The following is a 17768-nucleotide window of genomic DNA, read 5'->3' on the forward strand; positions in this document are numbered from 1 at the left end:
AGAGAGAGAGGAACCATCCAAAGTATTACTGTTTTATTGAGACAAGAAGTAGCAGGAATAAAGGGAAATGGAAGTGTTGAACAATATGAACAGAGTTGCATGTATGTAACCAGCCTTTTTATTATGAGAAATGTTTATGTTAAAATAAAAGTGAATTGAATAGTAATATTGGTCACGTGGCTTGAGGTTGAATTTCAAAATATTTGGAGAATATTTAGTGTCTGTAGCTTTTGCGCACTAGTAATAGAAGCGAATAGGTAAATGACCCAACGCTAAAATGTTTGATTACAGCCACAGGTTGAGTTGTTATCTTAGTCCACTGTTAGCGTCACACTTGTTCAAAGTTGGGGTGAGACTCTGATGACTTTTTATTTTACCAGCCAATGAGCAGTAAAGACTGGGCCGACACCCTCCACACACCCCGACACACGGCCGTCCATAAACGCCATTTTGAGTGTGGAAACTCTAAGTTACTACACTTTTAACTTCATATACGTTCAGACACAGGAGATAGGAACTGGTCCCAACAGATAAAACTCCATATTTGTATCTTTTCGCAGCTAAAAGCAGCATATAGCGGTACATTTTCCCTGCGTCCTTGTTGATCCGCTGCAGCGTGTCGCGCCTCACCTGTCATGGTGGAAACGAGCTCCCACGGCGACATAGACATATAAACACCCAGATGCCGCCTGACCCGCTTCTGTTCAGTGTTGGCGATGCGTCAACTCGGCCGCCATGTTGGATCAGGGAATCCGCTGCTCTTAAAGCATGTGTGTATGAAGGTAGAGGTTGAATCGTCATAACTCACTCATTTTACAGTCGATTTATAGCAGATGGGTTTGTAACAAATGCCAGAAATATATTTATGATACAGGGAAAGGTTAAATTTCAAATGCTGGTTATTAAATTAATTAAACAAGGCGAACTCCCCCTACGTAATTTAGTTTTTAATAATTTTATCATTATCATTATTTTTACTAGTAGTAACATAACATATTATATGTTATTTTCAAATAAAGCTATAAAGCCGTTTTCTTCATAGTGAGTTTAAGTTGCTAATTTAGTTAATAACTTAGTTATTCATTGCCACAACTTAACTATTACTTACTTTGAAGCTGTATATCACATTGTACGTTTTAGTGACACTAAAAAATTCTGAGATCACTTCTTACTTGTGAAATAATATTCCTCATTGCTTGGCATTGCAATTTCTTTCAAAGTCTGTAGTTTTCTATTACTTGAATTGGTCACTACAGGATGGAGTCCTGATCCAATATGGCGGCGCGACAGACGCATTTCAGCAGCCCCGAGGCGGCTTCTACGTGCACATATCTATGCCACGTCCAGACGTGACGTACACTGTGACGTTCCACCTGAGAATTATGACTTAGAAGTTACTGAACTGTCATAGCTCCTATCACCTCGGAAAAGTCTTGAGATCATCAGATAAACTCAGCGAGAGGAAAAAGGTACCGTACTGCTGGATGTTCAGAGTCAAGGCTCATGTATAAAAGTCAGACTGTTGCATGGGCAAGTTAATGTTGCTCTAATCCACATGCAGTGCTTTAAGGATTGCTCCAGACAGGGCAGCAAGGCAATGCTCTAAACATCCATAACAGGATAGAGCTTGATTCCTGAGAAAATATTTAAGATAATATCCTACGGTAATAGTAGAACAATACTCAAAGATCTACTGCATGTCTTGTAAAATAACAATACCTCTATACTCACTCGTATTCAAACTCAAAGTGTGTGTTTTTTAGCCCAATAAAGGGTAATGAAGGAAACTATAGTGTAAAATTCTACTATATTTGCCTTATATTTGACCTTATCTGTCTACTGACCTTGCAGCGTGGTTGCATAACATGAAGTGTAAAATAAGCTTACAATCTGTTATATTGAAATATTGTTATTTTAATATGTATTGCATGTGAACATCTTCTTTTCCTCTATGTACAGTAAATATATGGCCCTCAGAAGTACTGTCTCCCACCTGCTCTCCAGCAGCCAAAAATGTGCTGCTGTCCTGTTGTCCAGAGCCCAGGGCACGGCCGCTTCACCTGACAAACGTGTGTTTGAATTTTATTATTCATTTTTTCAGTGTACATAGAAATAGTCAGATACATGGTGGAGTGACAGTCTTAAGGGGCTAACTATGTTTCTTAATATGGTACAAAGTCTTTTCAATTGAAATAAAAAAAGACAAAGAACACACAGGAGAAATATATATATATATATATATATATATATATATATATATATATATATATATATATATATATATATTTGTGTAAGATGACGTAAATGCTCTTTTATTTTTCTTCTCTTTAGATGTTGAAGTAGTCAACAAGCCAGCAAAGGCACGTAAGTGAAAGTCTAACTAAATGACCCTGATCCGTCCAGATTACTTCACATGTGCTTCTACACCACACACACACACACGCAACAGTGACATAACCACTATGTGTGTTCTTGTTTTTACCCACAGCCAAGGTCCCATTTAACTGGCGGGATGCTCTGGATCTGGAGGGTCAACTGACAGAGGAGGAGATCATGATCCGAGACTCCTTCCGCGACTACTGCCAGGAAAAACTGATGCCCCGCATCATCATGGCCAACAGACATGAACGTGAGCTAAACACACACCCGAGATCAGAGCATATGGGGCTGTTATATCTGAATAACTGAACTAAACGAAATAACCGTAACAGATAGTTCACTGGTTTAAGATTTTTCCTTGTTATGTCTCTATTAAAAGAGTGTGAAAATATATTGAGATTGTGATGGGTATTTTATTGTGAGTTTTTATTCTCCTAACATGCACTGTACAACAGACTTCCATCGTGAGATTGTCTCAGAGATGGGAGAGTTGGGCGTCCTAGGCCCAACTATTAAAGGTAACCAAAAACAGAATTACCTCATCATTATTTTGAACTTTAGACCTTTTAGCTGTTATTGAAGCCATGTAGTATGTTGAAGATCTTTGTGTGCGTATATATGAGTTCTTTAAGTTGAAAAACAAGACTTGCTCTTTTGTCATATTTACTCCTCACAAGTTTAACCTACTTTTTATTTACCTTCCAGGATTCGGCTGTGCAGGCACTAGTTATGTGGCATATGGCTTGATTGCCAGAGAGGTTGAGAGAGTGGACAGTGGGTATCGCTCAGTCCTGAGTGTCCAGTCTTCACTGGTCATGCATCCAATCAATGCTTACGGCACAGAGGCTCAGAAGGAGAAGTACCTGCCCAGGCTCGGTGAGAGTCTGCTATCGTAAACATCTCAGAATAACTTCTTATAATCAGTAACTTTTACTTTAATTGATCTGGCTCTGGTTTGTGTGTTAACTTGTGTTGCAGCTAGTGGAGAAATCCTAGGCTGCTTTGGCTTGACAGAGCCGAACCATGGCAGTGATCCTGGCAGTATGGAAACCAAAGCCAAGTACAACTCATCCAGTGGTACCTTCACCATCAGTGGGGCAAAGACTTGGTTGGTACTGTAGAAACAGCATAGGTCTAAGTTCACCACTGTCTTAGAACAGGGCAAATGTGAAGATACTGATTCCCAGTCCTGGATAAAGAATTGCCTTGTAGAGAAAATTCAGGGTCTGCTTTAGTCCTGGACCATAAGGTAGTTTACTGTTCTGTTTGTCTATTGCTAAGGACTTTATCTGATGTGGACGTCTGGTATTTGATGAGACCATTATCCATGCTTCAAAAGCCCTTCACTGATACTTCACTTGTCATCACAATGCGTCATTCCTTGAGACATTTTCTAGTGTTTCTGTATGTGATCCTAACAGCTGTAGTACATTACGTTACTAAACCTATTGTCTTTTGGGATATCTTTGTGCCACAGCGATAGAAAACTTGAAACCTATATCAAGTATCAGTATCTTTGTGAAATACATTAGTGTGCAAGTTAACGTTAATAAATCTTTTACATTATAGATACATTATATTATACTGTTTTTTTTCTTCTTTCTCTTCTAGGATCACAAATTCCCCTGTAGCAGACATTGCAATAGTCTGGGCCAAATGTGAGGATGGAAAAGTGCGGGGTTTTATCTTGGAGCGTGGAATGAAGGGTTTTTCCACCCCCAAGATTGAAGGCAAGTTCTCACTGAGAGTGTCAACCACTGGCATGATCCTGATGGATGAAGTGGAAGTTCCTCAGGAGAACCTTCTACCCAATGTCTCCGGTTTAGCTGTGAGTGGTTGCTCTTTTCGATCAATTTCAAGTTGAACAAACCCAAATGAATTTTTCTAATGTTACAGCACTGATGTGACTATGTGCTACTCTTATCTACTTATTTGGTTGTTGACCTCTGTGACAAGGGACCCTTTGGCTGCCTCAATAACGCCCGGTATGGCATTGCCTGGGGAGCTCTGGGAGCTGCCGAATTCTGTTTTCACGCTGCTCGACAGTACACTCTGGACAGGTACATGATATTCTGTCTACAGTGTGTGTGTGTGTGTGTGTGTGTGTGTGTTCACGAAGGTCAAGGTCATTGGATCTGCCTGACATAACAAAATCCATATGCAGCGAAAAATGTGGACACATTATCATTATCATACTGTGTATCTTGATAGATTGTCTCCACGTGTTATGCCATCCTCAGCTACTTTTGGAGAAGGATCTGTTTTCATGGCTTTGTTTCCTCCAATCAGAATCCAGTTTGGGGTGCCACTGGCAAAGAACCAGCTGATGCAGAAGAAGATGGCTGACATGCTGACAGATATCACTATAGGGCTGCAGTCATGTCTGGCCCTGGGGAGACTTATGGATCAGAAGAAGTGAGTCTTTTCATATTTGTCATATTTGCTTCGCTTGTCCTCACTTCTCTTTTAAACAGTTTTCAGCTAATGAGATCGTTCTCATCCTAACAGAACAGCACCAGAGATGATCTCCATGTTGAAGAGGAATAGCTGTGGCAAGGCTTTGGATATTGCCAGACAAGCCAGGGACATGTTGGGAGGAAATGGCATTGCAGATGAGTACCACATTATTCGTCACGTTATGAACCTGGAGGCCGTCAACACATATGAGGGTAGGCACATACAAACGGTCAACTCTGAACTTGAATGCTAAACATTTTCACAATTACAGCCACCTATGGTTTAAGAATTTAGCTGCAGTTATGGTTTTGCACCACCAGATATCAGTAGTACACACATTATGACACACTGACACTGGAGAGACACATTTTTAAATTTGTTTAAATGACAATCAAACTTTTAAGTAATTTAATTTAATTAAGTAAAGTATCTCTGAAGATAAAATCAACTTGTTCATAATGTTTTATGATTGTTTTGTTTTTTTAGGAACTCACGACATTCATGCATTGATCCTGGGTAGAGCCATTACTGGACTGCAGTCTTTCACAGTTGGAAACTAAAGCATTTCCATTGTCCCGTGAGCTGAGCGGGAACCTTCAACACCGTGCTACCTGTTCATCTGTTCACTGAGAAACTAATGTCTACAAATTTGCAGAAACACAAGGCACAATAAATACACCTCACATTAGGACTGTGAACAACAAGCACTAATAGCTCATCAGATTAAAACTAACTGTATGTAACAGTTTTCTAATGGCTGACTGTCATCATTTATTACTTCCTCTGTTTGGTATCTTCGGTTAATTCAGTCAATTCAGCAAAAGATTAGGGCCAAGTCAGCTGACAATCTTCTGAAATGTGTTTTACAAGGCAAAGTGACAAACTGTGGCATTCAGAGTTAGTTTTATTTATGGTAACTGAATAATGTGTAAATATATAGTTTTGAATGAGACAAGGTATGAGCTTAACAGAGATGCTGAATGTGCAAGCATCTTTATACTGTGCACTTAAATTCTTAGCCAAATTAAGTGCATGACAAATGTATAATAATCTTTATAAATTATAAAATTTTAACACCAGTAAGACAAATTATCTTTGTTGATAGTTGCAATTTTATTCACTGAATCAACAGATATTGACATTGCACATAAATAAAAGTTTCAGCTTTTTAAATTTGTATTCTTTGAGTTGTGAACTGTAACGGTAACCACCAGGACACACACGACCTTGTGTTCTTGGAAAAAACAGGAAGAAGAAGGTGGAAACTAAGATGAGTAATCTTATTCTGAATATTCAATATAATAACACAAATAACTGACTCAGAAAACACATGAATCACTTCAAAATAATATGGACATCAGAACAGAAACTAGTTTATTGGGATTCTGATGTCTGGCTAACGGCCAGACCCTCTCTGAGACTTGCCAGGGCACGGTTGGCCTCCAGGAGCTCATTATTGAGCTTAGTACAGCTCTCAAGCACCTCAGACAGCTCCTGCAGCTTAACCTGCATCTCATTACCGTTGTCTTCATAGACGGTGTACATGTGCTCCTTCATCAGCAGGCACGTCTCTGTCACCTGGCACAGGATAATAATCAGATCACTGACAAGATTAGAAGCTTTTGTGGGCAGAGATACTCCAGGATATGCACTGGACAACTCCACTGTAAGCATTTTTCTCCAGAACATGGAGGCTTTTCAGGGCAGTCATAAAAGGCATATTGCATATGCATATACCAATGAAATCACATGCATAATTGTTGTACCTTTGCCAATAAGTTCTCCTGAAAGCTGTCCATCACCTTCTGGTTGCTGGCACGGCTGTTGTTAATCTTTTCTACCAGTTCCTGCGCTCGTTTGCTGATGACATCTATGCTTGAGCTACAACACATGGTTACATACAAAAGTCCATATGGGAGCAGCTTAAATTTGGATTTATTGTCATGTCTTATTCATTGAGGCAGTAAATGAAGCAGCTTGTACACTGGGTAGTACTGATATCATGTAATGCACGAGTTATTACTTCTGTGAATGAACTGTACAAGCTGTAGGTGATTGTCTACCTGCTATGCTGCTCTTGAAGCTCTGTCATGCTCCCACTTGAAGACTTCTCTCTTAATGAACCACTGTCTGTGTTTTCTGCCTGCATTAGCAGAGACAATGTAAAACAGTCATAAAGTTTTCACTTTGCAGTTAGTATTATTTCATCGAGACTAAAACCTGTGGCAATAAAATTATACTACGAGAACAAACCATACAGTACAATCCTATCTCCAGCTTATTGTGGTAGCTAACTTGAACCTAACAAGTTGACTGGTAGCTAACCTGGTAGTAGCTCACTCGTGGATCATGTTCTTCACTGAATCATTGCCCTAGTTTAGGTTAATGGGTTAGTTACACTATCGTTAATAAACCACATAGGACACCTTTGACATTTTCTAATTTCATGTTACCAGGTGTTGATCTTCATGTCCATTGTTGGGAGAGGCTGGTGAAGTTAGGTCTTCTAAGAAAAAATCCATGTTCAGTCGAAGTTACACCTGTTAGATTGAAATTAAATATTAAATATCAGTATGTTACCGGGAAAAAAAACAATGTGAATATCTTCAAAAATAATTGACGTCTATATAACATTAGAAAATACAAAGAACAGCTGGTCAGTCACTAGCTAGCTAGGTTAACGTTAGCTACGTCAACTTTAGCTTTAGCTAACATGAAGCTGTAACATGGAGCTTTACTAAGTGCTGCAAATGTCCTATAATGTTCAAAGTTATACAGTTATACAGTTAGCTCAACAACTATACAACTATTTGGGATTAATTACCTTAGAGTTAATGTGCTAATCTTCCTAGCAAGTCTCTTTGTTTCCTCCTCTGTTTTCTCTTTCTTTCTTTTAAAGGCCTACATCAAGTGATATGTTTTATAAATGAAGTGTTTAGGTTAAAATCACAAACTGTAGTATATTTCTTTACTGTCCACAATCAGAAGCAGGAGGTGTTCTTACCTGGCTAACAGTGGTGTAAAAACAAGTGAATTAACACCCACCCTACTAATTAAGAATGAAAAACGCAGCTCCTTAGAACCTATTAAAAGTGCTACTTGGATTATTTACATGTTATTTACCAACAGCTTCTGTTAATTATAATTTTGCACTGCTTAGATAATGCACTGTAATGTAGCACCTGTCTATGTTAAGATCATTTAATGAACAGAGGGGAGAAAGCACTTCAACTGCTGTGGATTAAGTGTGGGATTGGAGAGGGAGAGGATGAGGGCCTGATTGATAATTGCTGTGATTGGAGGTGTAATCCCTCTGGTCTTCTCTCTGTGACACGGCCCCACAGTCTGGATTGTTTGTGCACAGAGCAGCCAGGCGCACAGGGCTGGAAGAAACGTCCTGATGTCTGTTTGCTGGAGGATGAAGTGATGGTGACAGCATGATACTAATGACAGTACGTAACCGCTGAGGGTGGACTCTCGCACTGCAAAGACTGAAATGTGTTTAACATGGAAGCTACCAAAACCTGGCCCTGACAGGTGGGTGAACTTACTATTCACATTTGTTAAGTGCCATGTCAATTAAATATACTTTAATCTACTGTAATTGTTTCATTTTCTATTTGAGCAGTGTGTCTAATTATGGCTCTGCTTCTCTGTATTTTAGGGAATAACTTCTCAGCAAATTAGGAAATCTAATTAGGAACATATGACTCTGAATGTAATGGAATAACTCATGAAATACTGACTGGAGGCTCCTACTCTGGGAATATGAACAGCTTTAACTACACAAACAGTGGACAGTCGTACCAGTATTTGGTTCAAAATGTGGAGCCTTTGTATAAGGAGTACAAGCCTCCTCCCAGGGACCTCATCCAGCTACCCAAATCGGTTCTGTACCTCCTGGTGGCTGCCCTGGTTGTGATTGCTGTGGCTTACGCTATTGTGGGTCACCTCATCAAAGATCTCATGCTGGATATAACAGGTACTCGAGTGTACTTAAGATACCGGCTCTCCGTCCCAGAATAGCAATGTGCAATATAGTGTGAAAATATGGTGGTGCATGTTGCTGTAGCTTTGGGTTTGGGTACTTTAAATAATCTTTGGTATATATGGTGTTTTATTTGATTTTAACCACCCTCTAGTGTGAGTATTTTAACATAAACTAATTAAATAAATAGCTTTTAATAATGCAACATAACATTTATGTTACTGCTTCCATTAATGTATGTGAGAAAACACTGTACATATTCTGAATTCTTTGCTGTGCATGTGAATTTTGGGAGTTGATCTTGGAATCATGGTCGTACTGATTTTGTCTTCTGCACTGCTCCTTTCCCTCGGCATTAATCATCAGAGGCCGATACAAGTCAAGCGTTGCATAGACCACTGTTGTCTCTACATCAAATATCTCCCCGTAGCACAGAAAAACCTCTCAAGAGTAATTTATTTTGGGAATGGAGCAGAAGCACAGTAATGATGTCTCTGTAAAAGGCCTTTTACTACATTTCACTTTGTAAATGAAGAACTGCAGGACTTTTAATAAAGGTAGTTTGGATGTTGTGTATCCTCTAATGTGCTCTCACTCTTCTCCTTCTGTCCATCCACAGACTGTTTGCTGGGCCCAATGGATGAGGACCTGAAAAAAGATGGAAAGATGGAGGGAGTCAGCCCGCTGCACATGCCACCTGCCCTCAGCCACTCACACCCAAATGCCTTTCATGTGTGGGACCAGGACGACGTCATCATCCCCATGAGTCCTCTAGATGAGAGCCCAGTGTCAAGCCCTCTGATGTCAGTCATCCCATACATACCTTCATTTTTCCCCACTGCCCTCAGCATTGGAAGCCCTTCCCAAAATCAGCCGATCCCAAAGGAGAGTGATACATGAGGGAAATTATGCAAGACGGTTGCATTTTTACAGTTTTTCCCCTTTTTCCCTTCTCGCTTTGGCTTCTTCTACTTTGTTTGAGCTTTAGCTACTTGTTTTTGCCTGTACTCTAATTTTGAACACGGGTTGGAAAAAGCTGTTGGGACAGATGTCGTACAAATCAGTTAGTGTCATAAATCCAACAACATTAGATGGTCAACAGAAATGTACAAATTCTGCACTGGGATTTTTTATTTTTAACATTTAACTGAAAACGAACAAGCAGCAATGAATGGCAGTCTGATTGTATGGCTTTACTTCTGTTGGAGCGACTGAGCTGTAATTTTCTTAGGCTGAGCCAGAGATACTCAGCAGGAAGGCCTCTCCTTGATCATTTTCCCAGTGGATTTGTGCCAAGATAGCGTCATTATTATTCTCCTTGTCCTGCCAGACTTTCACATCAGCCCAAGCTGCTGCTTTTGTCGGATGCAGGATTTGATTTCACAAACTTCAGATTTACTGTAGTTGAGTTATAAAAAGCTTGTGATCACGTCCCACATAAAATAACCCAAAGTCACAAGTGCTGTACTTCACTTGTGTCATGGACATGTGAAAAATAACTTCAGTAAACAATAGATCCTGTTGAAATTATATCTAAATTCTTCACTGTTTCACTGGATGTTTCTTAAATATATTACACAGATACAAATACCTGAAGGGAATTAATGAAGAAAGCTGAGCGCACAATGCAGGAAGTTTGGGTTAAACTCTTGTGTCAAATAAAGGTGAAAACCAGTGTCTCCTAAGGTAACGTTCCACACATGTCTCAGTCTTGTTCTGATACTAAATATATTTGCACGCTTTAGAAGGATCGGCCTAACCTACCAACTAATAGGGTGGAGTTAGTTCAATTAGTGGGGGTGACCACATTAAGGTGAGTGTGTGATACCTTTTTGGTCCAGTGCGTAACTCAGTGAGTATAATACAATACAAAGAAAGGAAGCATCTAAAACAGAACTATTACCTCTACTTCTTAATTTTAGTAAGTAGTAGAATACATTTAGAAATGATTGATTCTTTGAATTCTTTTAAACTTTTTGGTGTATTATTCATGCATCTCTTATCTGTCGTTGCAGTATGATGATGTATATTTTGGGTGTAACTGCATACAGCCTTTTGTTTGGTGCTGTGGAAAACAAACAAACAAACAAACAAAAAAAAAACACAAATGCACTGTTACACAACACAAAAAGACAGATTTCAGGGTCCTTTTTAAGCAGGATATTGGCCGAGATGCAGAAATCCGGGGATATTAAAAGCACATGAAGGCTGTGACATCATGCATGCACACACAGTATCAGCACTTTTAATCATCTCTCAGTTTGTCTACATTATGTCTGCACCCTACTGAATAGGAGGTTACTCCCCCTTTTACTCTGTTTATCTTCTTATGTATCACCGGTGTCTTTAATTTTATAATAACTGTGTGAGAACTCTCATTGAGTCAGCATTGCTCATTCCATCTGTGAAATTCAGAGTGCCTCTATTCAGTGAGGGATGGGGATTAGGTAGGGAAGATTAGATGAGCAGCTTAGCTTTTAATACAACATGCTTTTATTACTTTTGGGCTGTGGAATTAGATATCGCACAGCAACACACCAGTGGACAGAAACTTAGATTGTTATAGTTGTTATACAAGAGGATTGATTGGATCCAGCTTGAGACTGACAGTGAAGAGCAGAAACAATGTGTGGAATCAGTGACGAAAAGCACAGAGCAGCACAGAAGGTCTGTTTTCAGTGTGTGTGTGTCAGATACACTGTGCTCAAGTTTTCTTTTCACATGGGATTTCTATGTTTTTCCTTCCATGTAGCAGTCAGGATGTTAAATGTAGCTTAACCACTTCACACTAATATGCTGATATCAGGCTAAGATTATCCTCATTTACCTGTTTTAGATCTCTGAAAGCAGTTTGAGGATCAGCATTTGTTAACCCTGGATGAAGTTACCTTGTTCTCATGCTTTAAATAACAGCAGTCACGATCAGGATTTGACTCGGGGGATGATCATAGGATTGACGGTGAATCGTGGACACGAGTTGTATTTAAAGCATGCTCCTGCTTTTAACTGCGCTTGTTTTGTTTGTATTGTGTTACATGATGTGCACACTTTCATCACTGTTAAATGATAAGTTACCAGCGAACATGTTTAGGTCATGGGTTATTTTGGTGCATGTCTGGTTAGGTTCCAGTTCCAGGTTCACTTCTCCCCTGCAGACATTTAAGGGACTGTTAGAGTGATAAATAAACTGCTATGAAAATAAAACATTTAGAATATTGCCTTAAAGGTAGCTTTAAATACATGAGCAATTTCCAGTCCTGCAGCTAATCGTTTAGTAAGTCTGATAATGATGACTAAATCTAAATTTCAAATCAATTCTGTTCTTATTTAAACAGCTAAAATCTCTAAGTTGTCCTTTTGGTCACAGTATCTCAACATCTGGATTTTGTCCCTGTACAAGCTTTGTTTTTTGTTTGATATTTTATCATTAGGTATATCATGCTGGAGGGAATCTATCTTTTATATCTTGTTAAGCATATTTTATTCAATGATGTATGTAGAATCCAAAAATAGGTGCAACTTTAAATGTTAACGTCTGACCTGTTCTAATGAATATCTCATTATCCTAGCAGCACGGTGTTGTGAACATAGCACCTTTATTTGAGGAAAGTTGCAATTTAAATTTAGCTTTTTAAAAATGGCTTTTCAGTTGGGACTAGAGGGAAGGTTTGCTAATCCTATTTCCTGAGGCAGGAGATCTCAGGGCTTTAGGCTACACACACAATCTGGGAGATGTGCTGATGGCAGCAGCTCTCTCCAGCCAGAGCAAAAGGTTTAAGGCTTAAGGTGGAACCAATAAAGATTCAAATAAGGTCAGGCTGCAAGGAAGTGATACAACAGAAGGTTCCAGACCAGAGATACGTCACATTAACTCACTGTAACGGTAGAAATTATTATTATTCTTAAGTCTTGTATCGACATGTTGGCTATAAATTTTATTTTCACATAACTGTGGACAATAACATCACACATTTCTACAGCAACTCACAGATAATAAGAGTATGAGTTGGCGGGATGCCACAGTGTGTTATTTATGTGTGTTTTGGGAAGTGACTTGTTTCAGCGTGAATCAGGTCAAAGCAAAACTCAGCGAGCACCTGTCCATATTCTGCAGTAGATTATCAGAATGACCATGACCAGTACGGTGTGATGGAGCCACAATGAGCTGTCTGACCAACAAAGCGATAAAAACACTGTTAATGTGGCCAAATATTTGTGAAAGCACCCTTTTACTTGTGTTCACCAATGACAGTTAACAGTATTTTAACAAAGGACATTAACGTCGCATCTGTCTGAGTTAGTTAGAGGAACACGCGAGCTTGTTCCTCTTTGTAGGTGCTAAAATCTGAGTTAACTTTTTGAGTAATGTTCCTGAAATGTGGTGGGGACATGGTAATGTGAACCGCAGAGTATATCTGATTTAATTTAATTTAATTTCAGATTAATATATACAGTACCTGTGTAACAGCCTACAAATAAATGATATTAAAGAACTACTGTTACTTCAGGTACGTTAGTGTCTAATCATCAGTCTGTGTGACCTGGAGGCTTTCCTTTGGCCTCCAGGGAGGTTATGTCAGTAACACTTAAGTGATCCTTACCTGCCCTTTATCCTCAGGTAACAGCTGACCTTCGCCCACTTCGGCTCTGTTCTGTCAGTCCAACTCTCGCTCTGACATTACATGACACCAGCAGAGTGTAGCTTAATCTAATGGGATCAGGACAGCATTCAGTAACAGCCAGTAACCATGTGGAGGGCAGACAAGATAGGAAAAGCATGAAGAAAAAAGATTCTCCATAGCATTTAATGGGATTATAATACATCTTATCATGGTTGGTAATTTGGTAACTTATTAGTCAAAACTTTGTAATTGTTTACATACATTCATTTTCTCTAAAATGAATAATTGGGTGAGAATCTCCTGCAATGTTTATTTCAAACAGGCTTTAAAAGCAGAAAAGTTCAACAATTGAACATGGGAAAAAATTCCAACCTGTCTGTTCTGTGTCTCTGCTTCGCTCCAATGTTAATTGTCATTGGTTGGCTGAGTTTATCCTGGATACAGACACTGCCAATCTGCTGCCATCAAGCCTGATCCTCTGTTGGCAGGCCAGGTGGTCCTATGTAACGGACATAGGAACAGGGACTGCAGAAATCTTCACCTCTTCTGTTCTTCTCCTGCATCAGTATTGAAATTCTGCACATGGGCTTCTTAATATACATATGAAACAAATGTACTATATATTTTAGGGCTGTGTCACAGGATCAGAATGTGTCAATGATTCTCTGGGGGTCAGGTTGGGTACCCTGACTGATCTGTGGCTATGCAGCCATGATAAACTCTTTGCTCTAACACCTATCACCCATGGTCAGAAATTAAATTAACATGCTGGCTCAGTCCATCACAACAATACAACTATCAGGTAGTGTTGAATTTGTGACCAATTAGTGTAGATTAGAAACCTACTTGAACTCAACAGCATAAGCTGTATGGTCTGATTGACTCAGCCTGGCAGCCTTTTAACTAACCTGAAACAAAAAGTTGTCAATTATTCAGACATTGAAAACAGTTTCCTGCTGTGACATTCAAGAGGGTTTAGCAGCAAGTCATCCATATTCAGATTTGCTTAAGTTGCACATGGAACAAGTTTAAAAATTTTAAGATGCAGAACTAAGTGCGCACACAAGAAATGTTTAAATGCTGTAGGCGCAAACTACAGCAGCAAAAGGGAAATGACACTTGACACTCATACCAGAGTTCAGTAAAAGCGAACACACCGATCAAATGTTTAGGACTTTTATTCAGGGAGAACATTAAACAGCATAAGGTTCAAAGGTGGTCCCCCCACCACCAAGCCAAGTGAAGCAAATCATGTGAGATAAGTCACAAGACTACAGTTAAGCTGAGTAGACACATTTAACAGTCAAACCATTTATTCTTATATTTTAAAGTTCATAAAAAGATTTCCATATAAAAACAAGTTGATTCTGTAAAATACTAAATGCTTAATATTAATACCAATGTTTAAAAATCACTGGAAACAGTTATTACTTTCATAAACTTCACTGCAGACTCTTACTGCACGTAACTGACCACGCAACACTTCCAGCGTTTGGGTAGCTTAATTAAATTCCCTTTGAGAGAGGACTGTACGATAGAGAGAAGTGCCTTTAGCCTGGAAGAAGGTCACCGTCATTTTGTTCTTTGTGACTTCTGCATGGATGAAGCCTCCCAGAGTTGATGCTTGGCCAGTAAAGAACTTCACAGAACCTTTGGGAACATTGTTCCAGTGACGGGTGTCAGGATCCAGGAAGTTTCCAGCACCACTCACCACATAGCCGATATCAGACTCTTCTATATACTGAAATAAGAAAGACGGGATAATTGAAGAAAGTTTGATATTAAAAAAACAAAAACGTACTACAAAATTTACCAACACACATTTCTCATGAACCGACCTGCAGATTGTGGTCATGGCCGCAGAGGTAGGCGGTGGCCTTGTATTTTTTGAGAAGGGGATTAAGGTTGTGCAGCAGACACTGTGTGGGGCCCATGTTCAGACACAGACCACACAGGATAGTGGCCTGCTACCAACAGAAAGTCTGCCTTGGACCGAGCCAGTCTCTCCTGCAACCAGGTCAGCTGCCTGTTTGCAGCCACCAAACTCACAGGTCCTCTAGGCTTCTCGTCTGCGTAGTCGAGGGAGTTGCCGCACAGCATTACAGTGTCGAGCATGATTATGGTCAGAGTCTTGCCAGTGTTGGGAATGTGGAAGTTCAGCTCGTAATAATAGGACGGGAATTTCCTGAGGTAACAAAAAGGTACAAAGTTCAGCTAAATGTTCAATTAACAGTTTGAGATGTCAGAACATTAATTTTAAGTTGCTCCTTACCATCTGTCAGATCTCTGGCTGTAGTCGATCTGGGCTTTAACATTCCCTGCATGGTCATGATTGCCTGCAATCACGTACCAGGGGACTTGGAGGGACTTTGCAGTAAATACAGCCTCAAAGGTATCCTGACATGAAGATTCAAAGGTGACACTTAACTCAAAGCATGCAGCTTTATAATCATGTTTTTCCACCGTTTGTTAAACATTTCAACTGACCTTAAACCGAGGAGAATCCACACTGTCCACACCTTTGTAGTAAAAGTTATCACCGAGGGCCAGAATAAAGTCAGCACCCATCTGGTCTGCTACGATGCCCATTTCTCGAGCAGTAGCTCTCTGCACAGCAGTGACATAAGGGGCATAAGGCAATCCGCCCCAGTCCCCTACAGCCAGGAACTTAATGGAGGTTCTGTTCTCTGTAAGGGAACAAAAAGGTAAAAGGTCTAGGAGCTGAGAATCACAAGAGCAAAAACAGAAAGTTCAGAAAAAAAAGAATCAAAACCAAAGTAACAATACTCACTGTTAGTTTTTGCCAGGTCTTGATAGGCAGTAGGATAGCAATAGGCCACAGAGAGGGCAGCAATTAGGATGGATAGCAGTGTGAGTGCCATCTTTCAAGGAGAAAGAGATAAAAATCAGCACTTAAGCCGCGGAACTAACCCCGACTCAAACAGACAACATGACATTCAGTCATAACTGAAAGTTAACTTAAAACAGGAACACGAAACAAGCACAACAAACCACAGCTACGTTACCATGTGAGCCTACGCTTCCGCCCTCACTCTTGCTCTCTCTCTCTCCACTTCTACATCACCAAACAAACATGCTCTCCTTGTTTTTATGCCTAATGGTGGCTCGTGATTGGCTGCAGCCAGAAGCTGACAGGTTCCAGCTGGAGCTCATAGAAACTAATCAAAGCAGTCTTAGCAGGTCAGAGGTCACAGTTTCATGTTTGCCTAAGCATATCAGTGAAACTGTGCCTCTTTTAAATAAGTAAATGTCACAGATCAAATTACTCCCAGGTCAAATTACCCTCCTCAAAGACATCTCCAAACAAATCAGAGGAGTAAAGCAGAATCGAATGGCGCACTCCTCTCAGATAACAAGAAAACAAACCCAGCTGACAAGAAAAACGGGTTGAACGTGTGAAGAGTAGGCATCAATGTGAAGAGATAATAATGTCAAAGATAAAATGCTCACTGCTGATTAGAGGTGAAGTGTGCTCAGGACGACCCGATGGGACACTGTCCTCACAGTGCTCTTCCTGCTGGCTTTTTATCAGTGCTCCTGGAAGGAAGGCTCCAGCAGGACCAGCCTCAGCGCACGTCCCTGGAGCATGATCGTTGCTCACAACCTGAGTCAGTCTCGACTGGAATGTCGCCCAGGTCACATGTGACTGACAAAGATTATTATAGCTAGCATACAGACGGTTTCCAGTGTTAATCACAGTTTGTTTTTCCATCCCTGTTTCCATGTTTTTGGAGAATCTTTAAATGAAATGTGAATACGCAACCTCCTGAGTTTATTTCAGTTTGTTAATGGTTAACATAATGCACAATAAATGGTCGATGCAGTTTTGTATGTTTTTGTGCTTTGCATTGTTAACTTTGGTAATAATGGTTCCCCAACCATTTGCAGTCTCTTTCAGGTAAATGAAAAGCAGCTGGCAACAGATTTCAGTGTACCTGTATATCCAGGATCTAGAAATTATTTCTTGTACTGCTTACATGTGTTTAAAAGGAGACTCAACTGTCTTTACAAATGACAATTCTGCTAAAAAACAAAAAACACTTTGAGATATCATTTGGGTTATTGCCCAGTGACAGTGGTGTCATCAGGGATTTCACTGTTTTGTTTTGAGACTTCAAACTTTTAACAGAGAGCTTGTTGTTTTATGGACTGGGGATGTGGGGGTTTGTTGTCAGGAAAGTCTTGTGAAAAATGCAATGGAGCATTATGAGAAGTGCCTTTCTGAAGCTTGACCCACACTAAAAAGTGAAAAGTCTGTATATCTCAGCTTCTGTTGCCTTAATTTATTAATTACCCTGAAT

At 39.8% G+C, this 17768-nt stretch overlaps 3 protein-coding genes across 4 annotated transcripts; 1 reads left to right on the forward strand and 2 right to left on the reverse strand.

Annotated features, from left to right (window-relative positions):
* The first annotated feature begins 1225 nt into the window (after positions 1 to 1225).
* Positions 1226 to 5728, forward strand: gcdha (glutaryl-CoA dehydrogenase a). Its single transcript, XM_026358772.1, has 12 exons — positions 1226 to 1469; positions 1960 to 2069; positions 2332 to 2364; positions 2489 to 2629; positions 2835 to 2897; positions 3085 to 3255; positions 3358 to 3487; positions 3991 to 4207; positions 4336 to 4439; positions 4669 to 4794; positions 4888 to 5048; positions 5323 to 5728. Exons 2-12 carry the CDS (start codon positions 1967 to 1969, stop codon positions 5394 to 5396), a joined length of 1323 nt encoding a protein of 440 aa, XP_026214557.1. The 5' UTR covers positions 1226 to 1469; positions 1960 to 1966; the 3' UTR covers positions 5397 to 5728.
* A 297-nt stretch (positions 5729 to 6025) lies between these two features.
* syce2 (synaptonemal complex central element protein 2) lies at positions 6026 to 7776 on the reverse strand. Of its 2 annotated transcripts, XM_026358774.1 has the most exons (6): positions 7661 to 7706; positions 7290 to 7376; positions 7162 to 7208; positions 6900 to 6979; positions 6603 to 6717; positions 6026 to 6414 (listed from the first exon to the last, which is right to left on the reverse strand). In XM_026358774.1, exons 4-6 carry the CDS (start codon positions 6926 to 6928, stop codon positions 6211 to 6213), a joined length of 348 nt encoding a protein of 115 aa, XP_026214559.1. In that variant the 5' UTR covers positions 6929 to 6979; positions 7162 to 7208; positions 7290 to 7376; positions 7661 to 7706; the 3' UTR covers positions 6026 to 6210. The 2 variants fall into 2 exon arrangements, with proteins under 2 accessions (XP_026214559.1, XP_026214558.1); XM_026358773.1 differs by lacking the exon at positions 7162 to 7208 and having other exon boundaries at positions 7661 to 7776.
* A 6832-nt stretch (positions 7777 to 14608) lies between these two features.
* On the reverse strand, positions 14609 to 16444 carry acp5a (acid phosphatase 5a, tartrate resistant). The gene is given in 6 exon segments (XM_026358710.1): positions 14609 to 15187; positions 15285 to 15377; positions 15379 to 15631; positions 15719 to 15843; positions 15934 to 16133; positions 16238 to 16444. Coding segments are annotated over 6 exon segments (1002 nt in total). The 5' UTR covers positions 16329 to 16444; the 3' UTR covers positions 14609 to 14947.
* Positions 16445 to 17768: the final 1324 nt, after the last annotated feature.

Source organism: Anabas testudineus, chromosome 1 (assembly GCF_900324465.2).
Source record: "Anabas testudineus chromosome 1, fAnaTes1.2, whole genome shotgun sequence".
NCBI classification, from domain to species: domain Eukaryota; kingdom Metazoa; phylum Chordata; class Actinopteri; order Anabantiformes; family Anabantidae; genus Anabas; species Anabas testudineus.

Excerpts from the sequence above, each read along its gene's own strand:
- gcdha (XM_026358772.1), top strand. The coding sequence starts at position 1,967 with ATGGCCCTCAGAAGTACTGTCTCCCACCTGCTCTCCAGCAGCCAAAAA. Across the intron at positions 3,256-3,357 it reads GAAGTACCTGCCCAGGCTCG|CTAGTGGAGAAATCCTAGGC; the intron begins GTGAGAGTCTGC and ends CTTGTGTTGCAG. Across the intron at positions 5,049-5,322 it reads GGCCGTCAACACATATGAGG|GAACTCACGACATTCATGCA; the intron begins GTAGGCACATAC and ends TTGTTTTTTTAG.
- syce2 (XM_026358773.1), bottom strand. The coding sequence starts at position 7,358 with ATGGATTTTTTCTTAGAAGACCTAACTTCACCAGCCTCTCCCAACAAT. Across the intron at positions 6,718-6,899 it reads CTTCAAGAGCAGCATAGCAG|CTCAAGCATAGATGTCATCA; the intron begins GTAGACAATCAC and ends CATGTGTTGTAG. Across the intron at positions 6,415-6,602 it reads AGGAGAACTTATTGGCAAAG|GTGACAGAGACGTGCCTGCT; the intron begins GTACAACAATTA and ends ATCCTGTGCCAG.